Genomic DNA, 15781 nt, shown 5'->3' on the forward strand with positions numbered 1-15781 from the left:
ACTTTATTATCATTTTATTTTTCATTACTGCCAGCCGAGGTTAGGGTGGGGGCAGGGCCATCCTGCCGAGCATCACGCTACATAAAGGAGTGTTGGGCACTTGTAAGTGCGCATGTCACTTTGGCTGGCCGTCTTCTTCTGGCTAAACAGACATGGGCACTTATGTTTTTCCAACTCAGCTGTGTTGCAACAGTCATGTTGGAGAAAAGTTCCAGGCTCTCTGGGCCTGAGAGAGCATCAAGTCAGTGCGCTCAGGCCAATCACAACGCTGTTCTCATGCTGGTATTACCAGCATGAGAGCAGTGCCGTCATTGCCCTCTGGGAGCCTGTGCTGTATGACCAGCACCAGGAGAAAAGCACCAAGGTGCCATACCACCCCAAAATTGAAGCAGCTGCCACTGGTGACAGCACATGCCTGTCAGTAAACACGCTGCAGGAGTAAACTCTGTGGTGGCGCCAAGACCTCTTTGTGTTTTGCTAAGGATTTAGCTGTTAAAATCATTTATTTACCACGACAGCCAAGCCAGAAGTAACAATAACACAAAATAGCATTTCCTGTCACCCCTCACTCTGCTGCCTTACCTCACTTGACAAACAAGCCAATTTTAGGAGAGGTTCAACATTTCAATGGCCACAGTTAAATAATGAACAATGCAAAGTGGCCTTACAGAGGCCACAATTATTTATTTATTTGAAAGGTTTTATATTTTGCAAGAACATGGCCCAAAAGGGTATCAGAGCGCTGTTCAAACAGTATGTAAGATGAACAAGTGAAGGTAGTACATTAATACATGTAGGTTGTCAGGGGAACAATAACATGAGAAAGAACAAGTCAGGCAGAATGAAGTAACAAAACAAAACAACAGCATCATTGAGCGTTAGAAAAACAACTGTAACTCATTGCCTTCAGGCCTATTTTTCCAGGTAACTGTTCAGGAGCAGCCCTTTGACTTCTCTTTTGAATGTGGCAATCGAGGGGTTGGATCTGAAATCAGGAGGGAGAGTGTTCCGAATTCTTGGAGCAAGACCAGATCGGGCTCGGTTATAAGTTCTTTCCTTGTTGATTTTTTGTGGTTTCAGCAATAGGTTGTTAGAGCTTCTAAGGGTTCGATTCAAGCCAGATAGTTCAAGTTTTTTTGCTAGGTAAATAGGAGTGTTGTACTGAAGTGCTCTGTGTGCTAGCCAGGGTATCTTGAGAAAAATCCTTGCATCGAAAGGGAGCCAATTGAGTTGAATTAGGTCTGGTGTGATGTGCTCAGGTTTTCTTGAGCCTGTGAGGAATCTGGCAGCAGAGTTTAAAGTAGCCTTTAAAGGGGCCAGTCTAAATTTGGGAAGCCTAGCTAGGATCACAATTCCATAGTCTAAAAGGGTGATAACTAGGGATTGGACTGCAAGCTTTATGTCATCAGGAGGTATGAAGGGTTTGATTTTTCTTAACGTGTTGAGTTGGTGATTAGCTCCTCTAGTTGTTGTACTGATGTGATCTTTCATATTCAGGTGTTTGTCCAAAGTTATGCCCAATGATCTAGTGGAGTCCACAACTTGTGGAGTGCAACTGAGGGCCGTTAGTTGTTTGAGCCAGTTCTGAATCGGTGTAGGATGATTGTGCGGGGAAATCAGGAAGAATTGATTTTTATAGTATTTAACATAAGGTGATTGTGAGTTAACCAGTGTGGTGTTTTCACAAGGGCTAAGTTAAGAGTTTAGATGTCAGCGGGTGTAGACATTTTCATGTACAGTTGGGTATCATCTGGGTACATGTGGCAGTGTATGTACGAGAGGTTCAGAATTTTGGTGAGAGGTTCCATGAATAGGTTGAAGAGCATGGGTGATAGGGTTGATCCTTGAGGCACTCCAATTGAGACTGGGGTACTGTTATAAAGGGAGTGGTGGACTTTGATTCTCTGAGTTCTATTATGTAGGAACAAAGCAAACCAATTTAAAACGGGGCCAGATAGCCCCATCCTTTTTTCGAGAAGATCAATCAGGTTGTCATGTTTGACCATGTTGAACGCTGCGGAAAGATCAAGGAGTATTAAAAGGCAACTTTCGTTTTGGTTCAGTAGTCTCAGTGTGTCATCCACAATGTGTATCAGGGCAGTTTCAGTACTGTGTCCCGATCTGAAGCCTGATTGATATTGGTCAATGAGTTGGAATTGTTCGATGTGGTTACTTAGTTCCGTGTGTATGCATTTCTCAAGAAGTTTGGCTAAAATCATGATGTTGGAAATAGACTTGAAGTTGTTAGGGTCCGTTAGGTCTGCATTTGGCTTTTTTGGGATGGGGTGACATGACCTATCTTGAGGCAATCAGGAATCAGACCTTGCCTGAGAGATTCATGCACAATTTTAGACCAGAGTGGGAGCATGGAGGATATAAGTACTTTGAAAAAATTGTCGGGTAGTGGATCATTGAAATGATTTGATGGTTTTAATGAAGTTATAATTTTGAATAGCTCAACATCATCTGGGAGTAAAAAGGTGTTCCATGAAGCCTGTTTTTTTGGAGAGTAACAGGTAGAGTCATAACAAGGGGAGGGCAGCGAAGAGGCGGTGGACTGGGACATCCTGTGCGAATTAGGTGAGATTTAAAGTAATTCTAGTTTGATCTTTCTTATCATTTCAATGAAGTGGGTAGAAAATTCGACACTACTAGGAGTTAAGTAATTCAGTGAGGAATGTTGGTTTTTTGAGTGGCTAGCTTGCTGTTTGATGATTTTGAACAGTTTCTTTGGCCTAATTTTGGTTTGGTCAAGCTGTAACTTTAAATGAGTGGTTTTGCCACTATGGATATGTTTGTTATAGGTACTTCTTGTTGTCCTCAGCTGCTTTAGGTTAGTTAAGGATGGCGAGTTTCTCCAAGACCTCTCTGCCTACCTTTGTTTGTGTATTTTTCATTAAGGGAGCAGTTGAACCAGGGTTTGGATGTTTTGCTGGGAATTCTTTTGAAGCAATGGAGTTGAATATATTAGTCATGGAATGGAAGTAGTGATCAGTGAGGCCGTCTAGCTTACTCAGGTTTGGGGGTGGAGGAAGTATGTTATTACCGACGCTGGTAAGAATATTTATATTGATGGTCTTCAAGTCTTACGATCTTTGTTTAGCCTTACAAGGTTGACCTTGTCTAATCACTACCCTTTCCAGAATGAGAATTGAGATCAGATAATGATCCGACTAATCACATGGTGATATGATATCCAATTGAATAACGTTATCTCTGGCAATGATTAAGTCGAAGGTGGAACTCTTGAAGTGGGTATGTTCAATGCAGGCCTGGATGAAGTTTAGGTCAGAGAGGAAGGCCTTGAAGGTTCACATTAAGGAGTCACTTGTGTCGTTCCAGTGTAAGTTGAAATTATGATTAGGGTGTTGGTCAGAATTGGAGAATATAATGTCCATTACTTGTTCTACGAAGAGGAGATTATCACCAGGGGCGTGATAGATCGAGTGAAGTATACTGCTCCTCAGTTTACAGTCATTCAAGGAGGCTTACACAATGTGCAGCACGGCTTCAAAGAGACAACCTGCACTATTTAAAATCATTTTGAACTTAAAGATCTTGGGAGGATATTTTTCCCTGTGCAACCCCCACTACAAAATCTGGGGGAATATATTTTGACTGTCCCCCACCTTCCACAGTCCCTACCCCCACGGAGGGCTCAGCTTGGTTTTTCTCAGAAGTCACACCAAGCAGGTGTTTTACATTTGTCTTTCCCCCCATCTGGCTTGGGAAACAGTTTAGATAGGCTGAGGATCAGGACCTTGGGGAGTGCTTTAAAAGTGCTTGAGTAGGGAAGTAATGCAAATGATTTTAAAATCATCTGCTTTCACAAACTGTTTGCAAAATCATTAGCTAACATGCCTCCCTGAGAACTTTCACAGCACTCTGCAAGGTCTTCACTATCATCTCATCTGCAAAACAACCACTCTTTTAGACAGCATATCCTCTCCCCCTGGAGGGATGGGAAGGGATTTTGGTGAATGAAGCTTGAACATGGATGACAAGCCACATGAAAGTTCAGCTCATTTTTGTCTTGAAGGACCAAGTGGACTTTGAGCTGAACCAGAGCCAGGCTCAAGCCTCTAGTGGTTCACCCACCTCTATGCATGTAACATTCATGAAGAGAGTAGCATCAAGTACTCTCATCAGACTGTGTGTTCAGAAGGAAGAACTACTCCTTATGCAGTCTGACAGCGTATTCCTGAACGCTGTTCTCGGCACACTATTTAGCGTCTGTTCCACTAGGACCGCAGGGTGGTCTTCACACTTGTGGTCACCCAAAGCGGTGTTCCATGACCTCCCTGGAGAGCAAAGCTTAGGACAGCAGCAGGACCCTGGAATCTACCATTGAGTGAAGGATGCCAAACTTGGGCTTCTTCCTCGTTTTCAAAACGAATGCCACAACTTTCTAAAAAGTGACTTGGCCAAACCTTATTACCAGCACTACGCAAGATGGTAGTTTGTCTGAAGGATCTTATTTGAGGTTCCTAATCTATCATGAGCTGGTACCTTTTTGAACCATATATGAAGGAGTCAATCGTGAAAGGAGGATGTGATGCAACACATTGATTACTTTCGTTTTTATTGTATTCTTTGCCCCCTTTCTACTATTTTCCAACAGTTTTGTGCTTTTTTTGGTTCCTATGCCTAGAATTGACCTTCACTTTGATCGTCTTCTGGGGTCTATACCTGGGATTTTATCTTTTCTGTTGTCTCCTTCCTTGTGTTAGAGAAAGTTTGGTGCCTTGCTGATTTCCTCAGTATTATTCTTCATCTTCAATCAAGAGCTACACGATTGAGCAGAAGGGTTTTTCTCCTTTGTGGGGTTTTCCTCCTTACTGAGACCTTCGTAAAGATATGCCTTGTACATATAATATTCTGTGCAGTGGGTACCCTGGTAAGTGGTATAAATTTCCATTTCCTCTGGTAGTCAAGAAGAGGACTCAAAATATCTTCTCTGCGTCCAGTTCTTGGCAAAGGGACAGACAGACGACACAAAGGAGGAGAGACTGAAGAGCCAATGAATGGGTGGAATGTGGTTATAGGTGAGGAAAGACGGCGAGAGGGAGGAGAGGCATCACAGGGAAGGAATCTAGTTTTCAAGGCATGGGAAAGGATGATGGACAGCAGTGAGACAAATAAAGGGAAGAATGTATTGCCAATGGGGATGGAAAAGAGGAGAGAGAAGAGAGATGATGACGGGGAGTGCTGGGCTGACCAGTCAATAACTTGTTTAAAAAACAAAAAAAACATACCGGGGCTCTCATCAGGAGACAGGTTACATACGCCCATTTCTCCTTTTAGCGCTGCCTAAAACATAACTGACTACTAACCATGAAAGTGGAGATAGGATGTGGCATAATGGCTAGAGCTGCCAACTTTGGTGTTGGGGAACCAGGTTCGAGTATCGCGTTGGCAAATCACTTAATCTCCCTGTGTCTACCATTAATTATTGTTTCGTTAACTGGTGCTCATGAAAAGCACAGGTGTTTATGATCAAGTGCTGGTGCTAAGCACCTGAAACCACTGGTTCAAATTAAGCACTGGGGATGACACAAAATTGAAGGGAAAGTGATAATGAAGGAAGGGTTGCAGGTATAGTGGGAGGGAAAGGAGAAGAGACAGAGAAGAAATTCAATACAGGGTAGGAGTGCAACAACAGGGTGAGGTGATGGAAGAGAGGCAATGAAAAAGAGGAATAAAAGAGCCGATTACGATGGAGGAAGGCCCGCCACCGCCAGCCTTGTGGTGGGGGGCCCTCCGCCATCTGACAGCAAGTTCCCCCTGCCAAATTACGAAGGTGGGGGGAATCATCCTAGTTCCGTGGAGGTCGCAATGACTGCCCGCCACGGTTTTGCCACAGGCAATCATACCAATTGCCTGGTGGGGCGTTCAGCATGGGTAGAATTGTGGCGGTGCCTATGAGGCACTGGCCGTCAAATTACAATGCTGGCTGTGGCCAGCCTTTCCATTGCGGGGAAACCGGCATGGAAAGACTGGCGGGGATTGGATTTGGGGGTCCGTTGCGGGTCTCCCTTGTGTAGGGGGTGGTGGTGCACTGGGGGGGGGGGGAGTACCCATGGTACCCCCTAATTTCCCTGCACTAAGTGGCAGGCACCCCGTAGTGCCTGCCACGTAGTGCAGGAAAATGTACAACATGGCTCATTAGCATTGCGGTTGGTGCTGCAGCCAGCAGCACCCGCCGCAATGCTAAATGGCCTAGATGCGACCGCCATGGTGGCGGTCGCATCATAATACTACATGTGGGACCGCCGCCTTACATGCGGGAGGTCCCACTCACTGCAATGATGGCGGGCGGACTCAAGTCCGTAATCGGGCCCAGAGTTTGGTGATAGAAGAGATAGTGGGGTGATAGTGAAGTGTGAGGTAGGTTAAGTGAGAGAGGAGAGGCAATGAAGGGTAGAGGAGGACAAGAGTACAGAAAGGCAATAAAAGAGAGCAGGGCAGTGTCCAAGAGAGGTGAAACAAGAGAGGCAATGACCTGAGCCTGAAGTTAAGGAGTGTGGAGAATAAGTATACAAAAAGGTAGGTGAGAGGAGTGAAGAAAGGGCAAATGCAGAGATAAGTGAGTTAAAATAAAAGAGTGAGATAAGGGAGGAGAGAGAGGTGAGAAATAACGTGCTGACTGAGTTAATTGAAGGAGAATGTGGGATGTGCAAGGGTAGAGTAAATGAAGGGTGAAGTGGGAAGCGCTAGAAAAGGGAGGAGGCGCGAATGAAACAATATGAGCGGGAGGAGAGAAAACGTATTGTGTGCAGTAGTAAGCTAATGTGAAAAGATGGAGAGAAATGTTAAATTGTGTCAGGGTTGAGAGGGACACATAGAAGAGGAGAAGGAGGCATTCATGGAGAGAGGTGGGATAAAGCGGAGAAGAAGTGAGACATGACAGTGACGGAGAGGGGGAAGAGAGTGTGGAGGGCAGGCATGATGTGGCAGTGATGGGGAGTTGTGAGATGAAGCAGAGAAGCATGGATGTCATTTAGGGGTCGCAAGGGGTCACCAGTGGTGGCAAAGGCAATGCCAAGAATGAAAAGCAAACTTTTATTTTATTTAGGTTTGTTTTGCAGTCTGAGGTGCAGAAACAGAGTTATTAAAGTCTTAGCTCCCTAAAATAAATAAATAAATACTGCAGTGCAAAGCATAGTCTTCTGAATAAAAGAAAGAAATTTAAAAATACACATTTTTTAACAAGATCTTGCAGATTTTTATTATCAAGAAAGATGGAAAATGATGTTTAAATAAAAGCCTCACCTCTGTGCTTTAGTGAGTGATACTAATTAAAATGGATTAACAATGCTAAGGAATAATTTATGCCAATAACGTAGTTCACATTCAATATATGTTCTACAAGAAAAAAAAACAGATGGACAAAACCACTATTATTTTGACATCTTTTTGTTCATCTTCTACATTTTATGCTCGGAGTGTACACTGGAGAAACCATTAAATCATGACAGTATGTTGCATAAATAACTTGGCTTCCCAGTGTTGTTTGGGGTTTTTGTTTTACTATATTCTCTTCTAACAAACATATATTTTTTTCATGCAATAAAAAGAGAAAGGTTCGATGCTGCGATCATGTCAGTACCGTATTTAAATTGAGGTGGTATGTAAAATTGACTTTAACTATATTAGAAACTGTTGTGTTATTTTATAATTGTGCACTTAAGAGGCTCTTAACTTCAACAATGTCAGCTATTATGATGTATCCAGGATTAAGCCCATATAATTATCACTGTCCGGAAAGATTGAGTGTCAAAGATCATGTGATGTCACTTCCTGGAATGTCATTGGGCCAACAGGTGCTTATGTCATGTCACTTCCGCTACCCGTAGCATATTAGTCAATTGACACTAAAAGGGGTGTGATGTGGCAGTGATGGGGAGGGGTGAGAGGGGGAGGAGATATTGGGTAATGTGGCAATGGTGGAGGGGGTGAGAAAAAGTAGAGGAGATATGGGGCAGAAATGGAGAAAGGTAAGAGGAAATAGAAAAGGTTGTAAGTGGTGGTGAAGGAAAGAGGTGATGTTATTTGGCAGTGAGTGCAATAGGTGAGAGGGAGGAGAAAAGGGCTGTTATGTGGCAGGGAAGTGGACTGGTGAGAGGGAGGAGAGAAGGGGTGTTATGTGGCAGTGATCTGAAAAAGAGAGCAAATGGAGAGAAAGGTTGTATTGGGAAAGTGAAGGGGAGAGAGGAGAGATAGAACCTTAATGGTCAACGTGAAATTGTTGGGGAGGAAGGGAAAGGAGTAAAAGGACGGGACGATGCAGTAAGGAGAAATAGAATGGTAATAAAATTGAATAATGTAGCAAGGGAAGAGTTCAGGAAAAAAAGTTAGTAATAAGGGGATGAAGGTGATAGTGACAACATGAATGTAATGGGGGGACGCTGAAGTTAGGAGGCCAGGAGTGGAAAGGATAGAGCTAGGCATAGGCAGGTCGGGAGAGAGAAAAGAAGACTTAATGTAGTTAAAGGATGATAAAAGGCAGAGAAAAGCAATTGAAGAGACTAAATAAAGGAGAGGTAAAAAGAGAAGGGGTAGAAAAATTCAAGAAGTGGAGAATGAGGAAGAGAGATTAGTAAAAAAAAAGGCACATCTCTGCAATACTAAAAGTGCAAACAAGATACTAGGATTAGGAGAAAGAGGGGAAAAGATGGAAAATTTAAGTAAGGAAAGGGGCTGTTTAAGAAAAGTTATCACAATAGAATGATGCTGCTGATGATAGATGCTACTCCATGTCCCAACTGCACCCAGCCCTTCGTTCTAGAGGAATAGGCGGGTTTAGTTTGAGTCATAATAAGCCAGGTGTCCCTTTCCTTCCTATAATTTGTTCATCACAGAATGTATGGAAAATGCCGTGTTCAGTGCATACCCGCAAGAAAGAGAATGGACCGAAAATGATGGTGGGTGAAAGAAAGGAGAGATACAAGTTAAACAAACACAGTGGAAATCCAGCACAGGACTTTACCAGCCTTCAAAGCTCCAGGCAGTGAAAGACTCACAAGTCAAGTCTTGACAGAATTTGTAAATCCACAAATCTTTGGCAATACATATAAATATTTTGAGTTTAGTCACACCTACTAAATTTGGAGAAAAAAAAAAGTTGTAGATCTGTAATCCTTTGACAATATTCACAGCTATGTAAAGCTATAGCGTTAATTGTAAATCTGTAAATTTATCGCAATTCTTATAAAATTTTGAAACCTTTGACACTACTTACTGCTGTAAATCTTTTAGCAATTCCTGTAAAATTTGCGCATGTATGCATAATGTGTGACTTTGTAAAGCTTTTAGTTATACTTATAAGTCTGTGAACTACGTCCCCTGTTTGTACATCATTACCACTTCTGAAATATATGTAGAAATTTGAAGCTTTGCAGTGGCTGTAAATGTATATTGTTCTGTAATCTCTTATAATTCCATATTGATGTGACAATAATACATGTAAATTTGTAAACATTTTTCAATATTCGCAAGGAAGGAGCTTTGAAAACATTTGTACGTGTATAAATATCACCAATACTATTAAACTACAAACATTTTTTTAAAATATTTGTAAATATTCGCCTATTTGTAAAGTATTCCTATATATTTATATTAAATCTTTGAGAATTTAAGAAATGTATGTAGCTAATGGAATTAATAATAAGTATGTAAAACAAATTCCATATTTACAAATCTATGAGGGGTTAGAAATGCTCATGAATCTATGATGCATAGGTATATCTCTAACAATTTTGAAATACTTGTAGACCTAAAGTTTCACAATAATTTCTAATCTCTAAAGCGAGCAACATTTTGGATGCCGGTAAAGTTTTTGCTTATACAAGAGAATCTATAAAGTATGGGCAGAATTCATATCTCTGAAAAGCTTTTGGCAATGCTTGCAAACCGTAAAGTTATAATGAAAATGATGAATCTGTAACAGTTTGTCAATACTTGTAGCTCTGAGAAATGTGGGAAGTATTTGTTAATCATTGCAATATGGTACCAGCCATAAGGTGTTAAAACTGTGAAAATATTCCAAAATCTGTAATGACTGAATTGCTAGTAAATCTGTACATCTATACATATTTAAAATGTTTCATTTTCAATTTTATAAAGTATAATCAGTCCATGCATTAAATCTGAGTAGTTGTCGAAAACATTGTTAGTCTGTAACTCTTTGGCAATAGTTTTACATCTGGGAAATTGCTGTTCTATTGCAGTTTGGAAATCTGTGAACCTTAGAAACATTCAGCAATTAACAGCAAGGCGCGTTGGTTGTTGCGGCTTTAAAACACGGCCATGAGGCAGCTTCAGCAAGCTAGAAAGGTAGGAGTAATTCCTGGTGCCTACAAACATGCTATACATTCAAAGTATATCAGGAGAGATTAAGGGCCCAATGTAGGTCACCAAATACTGGTCGGTAACGGCCGAATTTGGCCGTTACCGACCGGTATTTGGTGATTGAGATGTAGGGGGCATTATTTTACAGAATCGGTAAATTTACCGAATAGGTAAATTTACCGATTCTGTAAAATACCGAATCGGTAATTTTACCGATTCGGTAAATCCCAGATGTAGGTAGCACTGTTTACAGTGCTACAGGCCTTCAGAATTCGGTATTTTATCACCCAATACAATTGGGTGGTACAATACCGAATTCAGGTGTACATGCACCTGTGCCATGTGACATACAGACATGCTCTTAGGGCATGTGTGTGTGCCACATGGCACACAAGCCTGTACTTGGGGGGCTAGAGGGTGTCAAACTGACACCCCCTGCACCCTTGCAGGATTCGGTATTTACCGATTCAGTAAATACCGAATCAGTATTTCCCATTGATTCCTATGGGCTTCATGGCCCGTAGGAATCTATGGGCAATACCGATTCGGTATTTACCGAATCGGTAAATACCGAATCATGCAGATTCGGTAATTCTTAAATTAGAATTACCCACATCTGCCCCCTTCCTATTTACCTACTCTTAAATACCGAATCGGTATGATTCGGTATTTAAGAGTCGGTAAATAGGAATTACCTACATCGGGCCCTAAATGCAGGGACTGTGGCCTACAAGCCCGTGAAGCTTTGGGCAGACCTGCAATCTTTGTAAATGTGCAAGGCGTAACATTGTTCACTCTTGAATTTTAAAGATAGGTGGGGGGTTTAAAAGAGGGAAGACGAGCTAAAAGGAGACAAAGGCATGGAGAAAGCGAAGAATAGAGAAACAATGAAACATGAGTTGGGAGACATCAAGGGACAAAGAAGAGAGGAGATGCATCAATACAGGGAAGGGTCTGCCCAGAGTGCAGACTAACCTCACCCCATGTGAGTATAATCCCCCCCGTAAATGTGTGAGTTGGAAAAGCTCTGCACAGTTCCCCGTTTACCAGCCAACGTGCAATAGAGATGACCACTTGTGCTTTTGTTCCAATTCCATCCGTTTATTCTGCTTCTTCACTAACTCATGAAGCTGGCTCAAGACAACACAGGACTTACACTGATTCCTTCTAGGGTGCAGTGGACGCGAAGACACCTTCTGAGCATGTCCAGGAAGTAAATGATGGCTTTGTCAGTCCAGACAGAGGCTACACAGGTAAAGTAGACATCATTTGAAAGCATTTTTCACAATGTCCCAAACTTTTTGTTGACAGTTCATCCTCCTGAAGGAAGCCCGGGACATCACTGAGCCAAATGAAACACTGCCTGCCAACGGGGCTGTGTTTTAAGATGTTCCTGAGATATAACCTTGTGCAACAAATAGCATTTCTTGCTGTACCCGTGTATCCAAGTCTAGCGGGCTTTGGCCTTGTTTTCCAGAATAAGACAATCACGCCAGGGACCAGTGTGCTGACGTCATATTCATTTGGACAGTTCCACTGAAGCCACTGAGACATCAAGGGGGGTTATCAGTGAATCTTGAGCAGTAGACGCCCTGGACACTGCCAATACTTGTAGATTATTGAGACAGAGTGGGCACAATTCTCGACAGACCCCAACATGCCCAAAAACCTACATGTACTGAGGACAGCATCGTGCCCTATAGGCAGAGTTTGAGGGTCATACCTCATATAGCGTCCATCTGTAGCATTCGAGGGCCATGCCCTCTATCTTGCCCTTTGTTGAGTGTCTGTTTGTAATACGTCAATACCAAGCACCCGTGAGGTGTATGGGGGTCACACCCATGCACCTCACGTCTTTGCAGCATGCTCCCTGCTTCACTCATTGTGCAGTGTGTGAGGTCCATTTCACATACTTCATCCAAGTGCAGTGTGTTAGGACCTTATCACGTACACCTACCGTGGGGACCTCTTTTGTCGCCCTCTGTGTGAGGATCACACCCCCATACTTCGCCCCCTATACTTTACGAAAATGCCATACTACCTCTGTCCCTGTAGTATTTGCGGGCGTGTGAGGGTCACACCCACATATATTAACCCATGTGCAATACCAAAGCCTATCATGAGACCTTGCCCCATATGCTTGGTGTGAAGGTTGCATCCTCATATTTCATCCTCTATGCAGTGTGTGAGAGTCATACCATAACAAGGGCCACTGGAATTATGCGGGAGGGAGGGCCAAATTATGCGGTACAGTAGAATAAATGATGTGGCAAGAAATGGCAAATTATTCGAACTAATTCGGCACTTTTTGTGAAAGCATAACTTCAAAATATAGTCAGTTTTTTCACGTGTAAACATTGTTTAAGCAAAGGTTTCACCTTCAAAGTACTGATTTAACATCCAAATACAGCAATGAGCAACTGAATGATCCTGGGCTTCATCCTGGACTCCTCCCTCTCCATGACCAGGCAAGTCAACAACGTCTCCTCGGCATGCTTCAACATCCTACGCATGCTACGGAAGATCTTCTGGTGGATCCCCACCGAGACCAGGAAGACCGTCACCCAGGCCCTCGTCACCAGCCGACTGGACTACGGCAACGCCCTCTACGCCGGGACCACCGCCAAGCTCCAGAAGAGACTCCAGCGGATCCAGAACGCCTCAGCCAGACTCATCCTCGACATCCCACGAACCAGCCACATCTCCGGACATCTGCGAGACCTTCACTGGCTCCCCGTCAACAAAAGAATCACCTTCCGCCTCCTCACCCACGCACACAAAGCCCTACACGACCAAGGCCCGAGCTACCTCAACAGCCGAGTCAACTTCTACGCTCCCAAACGCCACCTCCGATCAGCCAACCACGCCCTCGCCGCCGTCCCCCGCATCCGAAGAGCGACTACAGGAGGAAGGTCCTTCTCCCACCTGGCCGCCAAGACCTGGAACTCCCTCCCGACCGACCTGCGCCTGACCCAAGACCACCTCTCCTTCAGGAAGAAGCTGAAGACCTGGCTGTTCGAGCAGTAGCGGCTCCCCCCCCCCCCCCAGCGCCTTGAGACCCCACGGGTATGTAGCGCGCTTTATAAGTGTCACTGATTGATTGATTGAATGATGAAAGGTCAACCTTTGCATAGGGCCTTCCACTGTAAACCGCAACATAGGTTGCTGCAATTTTAGCAACTTCTGATCCTTTTGAGCTAGAACCAAAAATGTTTTTGTTAATATCTGCAGACTATGCAGCAAATTATGTTGCAACTGGGAGAGATCCATATTTATGCAGGGAATGCCAGACTCTCATATTCCCTGTAGCCCTGAACATATTTAGTCCCCTATGCTGTGTGCGAGGCTTATATCTATACCTATTCTATTCTATTCTATTCTATAGTTTTGGTATCACTCCCTGTGCAATGTTTGACGGTCACCCCCTATATATTACCCCTTGTGGAGTGTGAGACTGCCATACCCTCATACTGCACCCCCTTAAAGTGTGTGAGCGTCATATCCATGCCTCACCTGCAGTGTGTCAAACCCCATACCTAGCCCCATGTCCATGTCCATTCATGATAGTCTTTCTTCCTTTTCTCCCTCGTGAGCAGCAGCCCCGGTTCAAATAAAGCGCAGCTGATGAGAAGGCAGGAGACCATACTGAGTCTTGTGCTGTTCGAAGAGCTCCAGCAGTCCGTCCGTGTAGAGGCGGTGGTACCGGTCCACCTCCTGGCTGGAGGGCACTGGAATGTGTGGCACCCGGATTGGTTTACCCACTGCCAAAAAGAGAACAAGGAAATTAGCTCATGGTCAGGAGGAGGTGGGTGGGGGCACGAGATATCCTGCTAGTGAGTATCCGTGCCACCTGTCCCGGGCTCTCAGGCACCACCCCCTGGGGGGCAGGTGCTGAGTGCAGCGTCGATGGCATCTGAATGCACTCGCTGACCCTGCAACAGAGAAACGCTCCGTGGCTCTGCACTGAGCCACCCCGTCCTAAGCTATGGATCTGCAATCACCCCCCCCCCCAACCATAGCTCAGCCTTCAGTGACCCTCTCTCATGCTATTGATCTGTACTCACTCACACCCCTCCCAATCCATAGCTCAGCCTTCAGTGACCCCGTCCCATGCTATCGATCTGTACTCACACACACCCCTCCCAAACCATAGCTCAGCCTTCAGTGACCCCGTCCCATGCTATCGATCTGTACTCACTCACACCCCTCCCAATCCATAGCTCAGCCTTCAGTGACCCCGTCCCATGCTATCGATCTGTACTCACTCACACCCCTCCCAATCCATAGCTCAGCCTTCAGTGACCCCTTCCCATGCTATCGATCTGTACTCACTCACACCCCTCCCAAACCATAGCTCAGCCTTCAGTGACCCCGTCCCATGCTATCGATCTGTACTCACTCACACCCCTCCCAAACCATAGCTCAGCCTTCAGTGACCCCGTCCCATGCTATTGATCTGTACTCACTCACACCCCTCCCAATCCATAGCTCAGCCTTCAGTGACCCCTTCCCATGCTATCGATCTGTACTCACTCACACCCCTCCCAATCCATAGCTCAGCCTTCAGTGACCCCGTCCCATGCTATTGATCTGTACTCACTCACACCCCTCCCAATCCATAGCTCAGCCTTCAGTGACCCTGTCCCATGCTGTGGATCTGTACTCACTCACACCCCTCCCAAACCATAGCTCAGCCTTCAGTGACCCCGTCCCATGCTATCGATCTGTACTCACACACACCCCTCCCAAACCATAGCTCAGCCTTCAGTGACCCCGTCCCATGCTATTGATCTGTACTCACTCACACCCCTCCCAATCCATAGCTCAGCCTTCAGTGACCCCGTCCCATGCTATCGATCTGTACTCACTCACACCCCTCCCAATCCATAGCTCAGCCTTTAGTGACCCCGTCCCATGCTATTGATCTGTACTCACTCACACCCCTCACAAACCATAGCTCACCCTTCAGTGACCCTGCCCCCATGCTATTGATCTGTACTCACACACACCCCTCCCAAACCATAGCTCAGCCTTCAGTGACCCCGTCCCATGCTATCGATCTGTACCCACTCACACCCCTCCCAAACCATGGTCAGTCCTCAGTGACCCTCTCTCATGCTATGGATCTGTACTCACTCACACCCCTCACAAACCATAGCTCAGCCTTCAGTGACCCCGTCCCATGCTATTGATCTGTACTCACTCACACCCCTCACAAACCATAGCTCACCCTTCAGTGACCCTGCCCCATGCTGTGGATCTGTACTCACACACACCCCTCCCAAACCATAGCTCAGCCTTCAGTGACCCCGTCCCATGCTATTGATCTGTACTCACACACACCCCTCCCAAACCATAGCTCAGCCTTCAGTGACCCCGTCCCATGCTATTGATCTGTACTCACTCACACCCCTCCCAATCCATAGCTCAC

General features: G+C 44.8%; 1 protein-coding gene across 3 annotated transcripts in view; it reads right to left on the reverse strand.

Annotated features, from left to right (window-relative positions):
* Positions 1–9400: 9400 nt before the first annotated feature.
* Positions 9401–15781, reverse strand: part of LOC147678052 (diacylglycerol O-acyltransferase 2-like) — a 151585-nt gene continuing 145204 nt past the window's right edge. Inside the window, exons 8-9 of one of the 3 annotated variants that reach the window (XR_015302478.1) lie at positions 13863–14111; positions 13744–13829 (exon numbers count right to left, since the gene is read on the reverse strand). Coding sequence is in view for 2 of the 3 variants with exons in the window: in XM_086945946.1 (XP_086802072.1) it covers positions 13957–14111 (155 nt within the window). In the remaining variant the exon portion in view is untranslated. Of the gene's footprint in view, positions 14112–15781 lie in introns of all 3 variants that reach the window. The other 2 variants (XM_086945946.1, XM_086945947.1) reach the window with 2 other exon arrangements.

Source organism: Lissotriton vulgaris, chromosome 12, assembly GCF_964263255.1.
Source record: "Lissotriton vulgaris chromosome 12, aLisVul1.2, whole genome shotgun sequence".
Taxonomy (NCBI): domain Eukaryota; kingdom Metazoa; phylum Chordata; class Amphibia; order Caudata; family Salamandridae; genus Lissotriton; species Lissotriton vulgaris.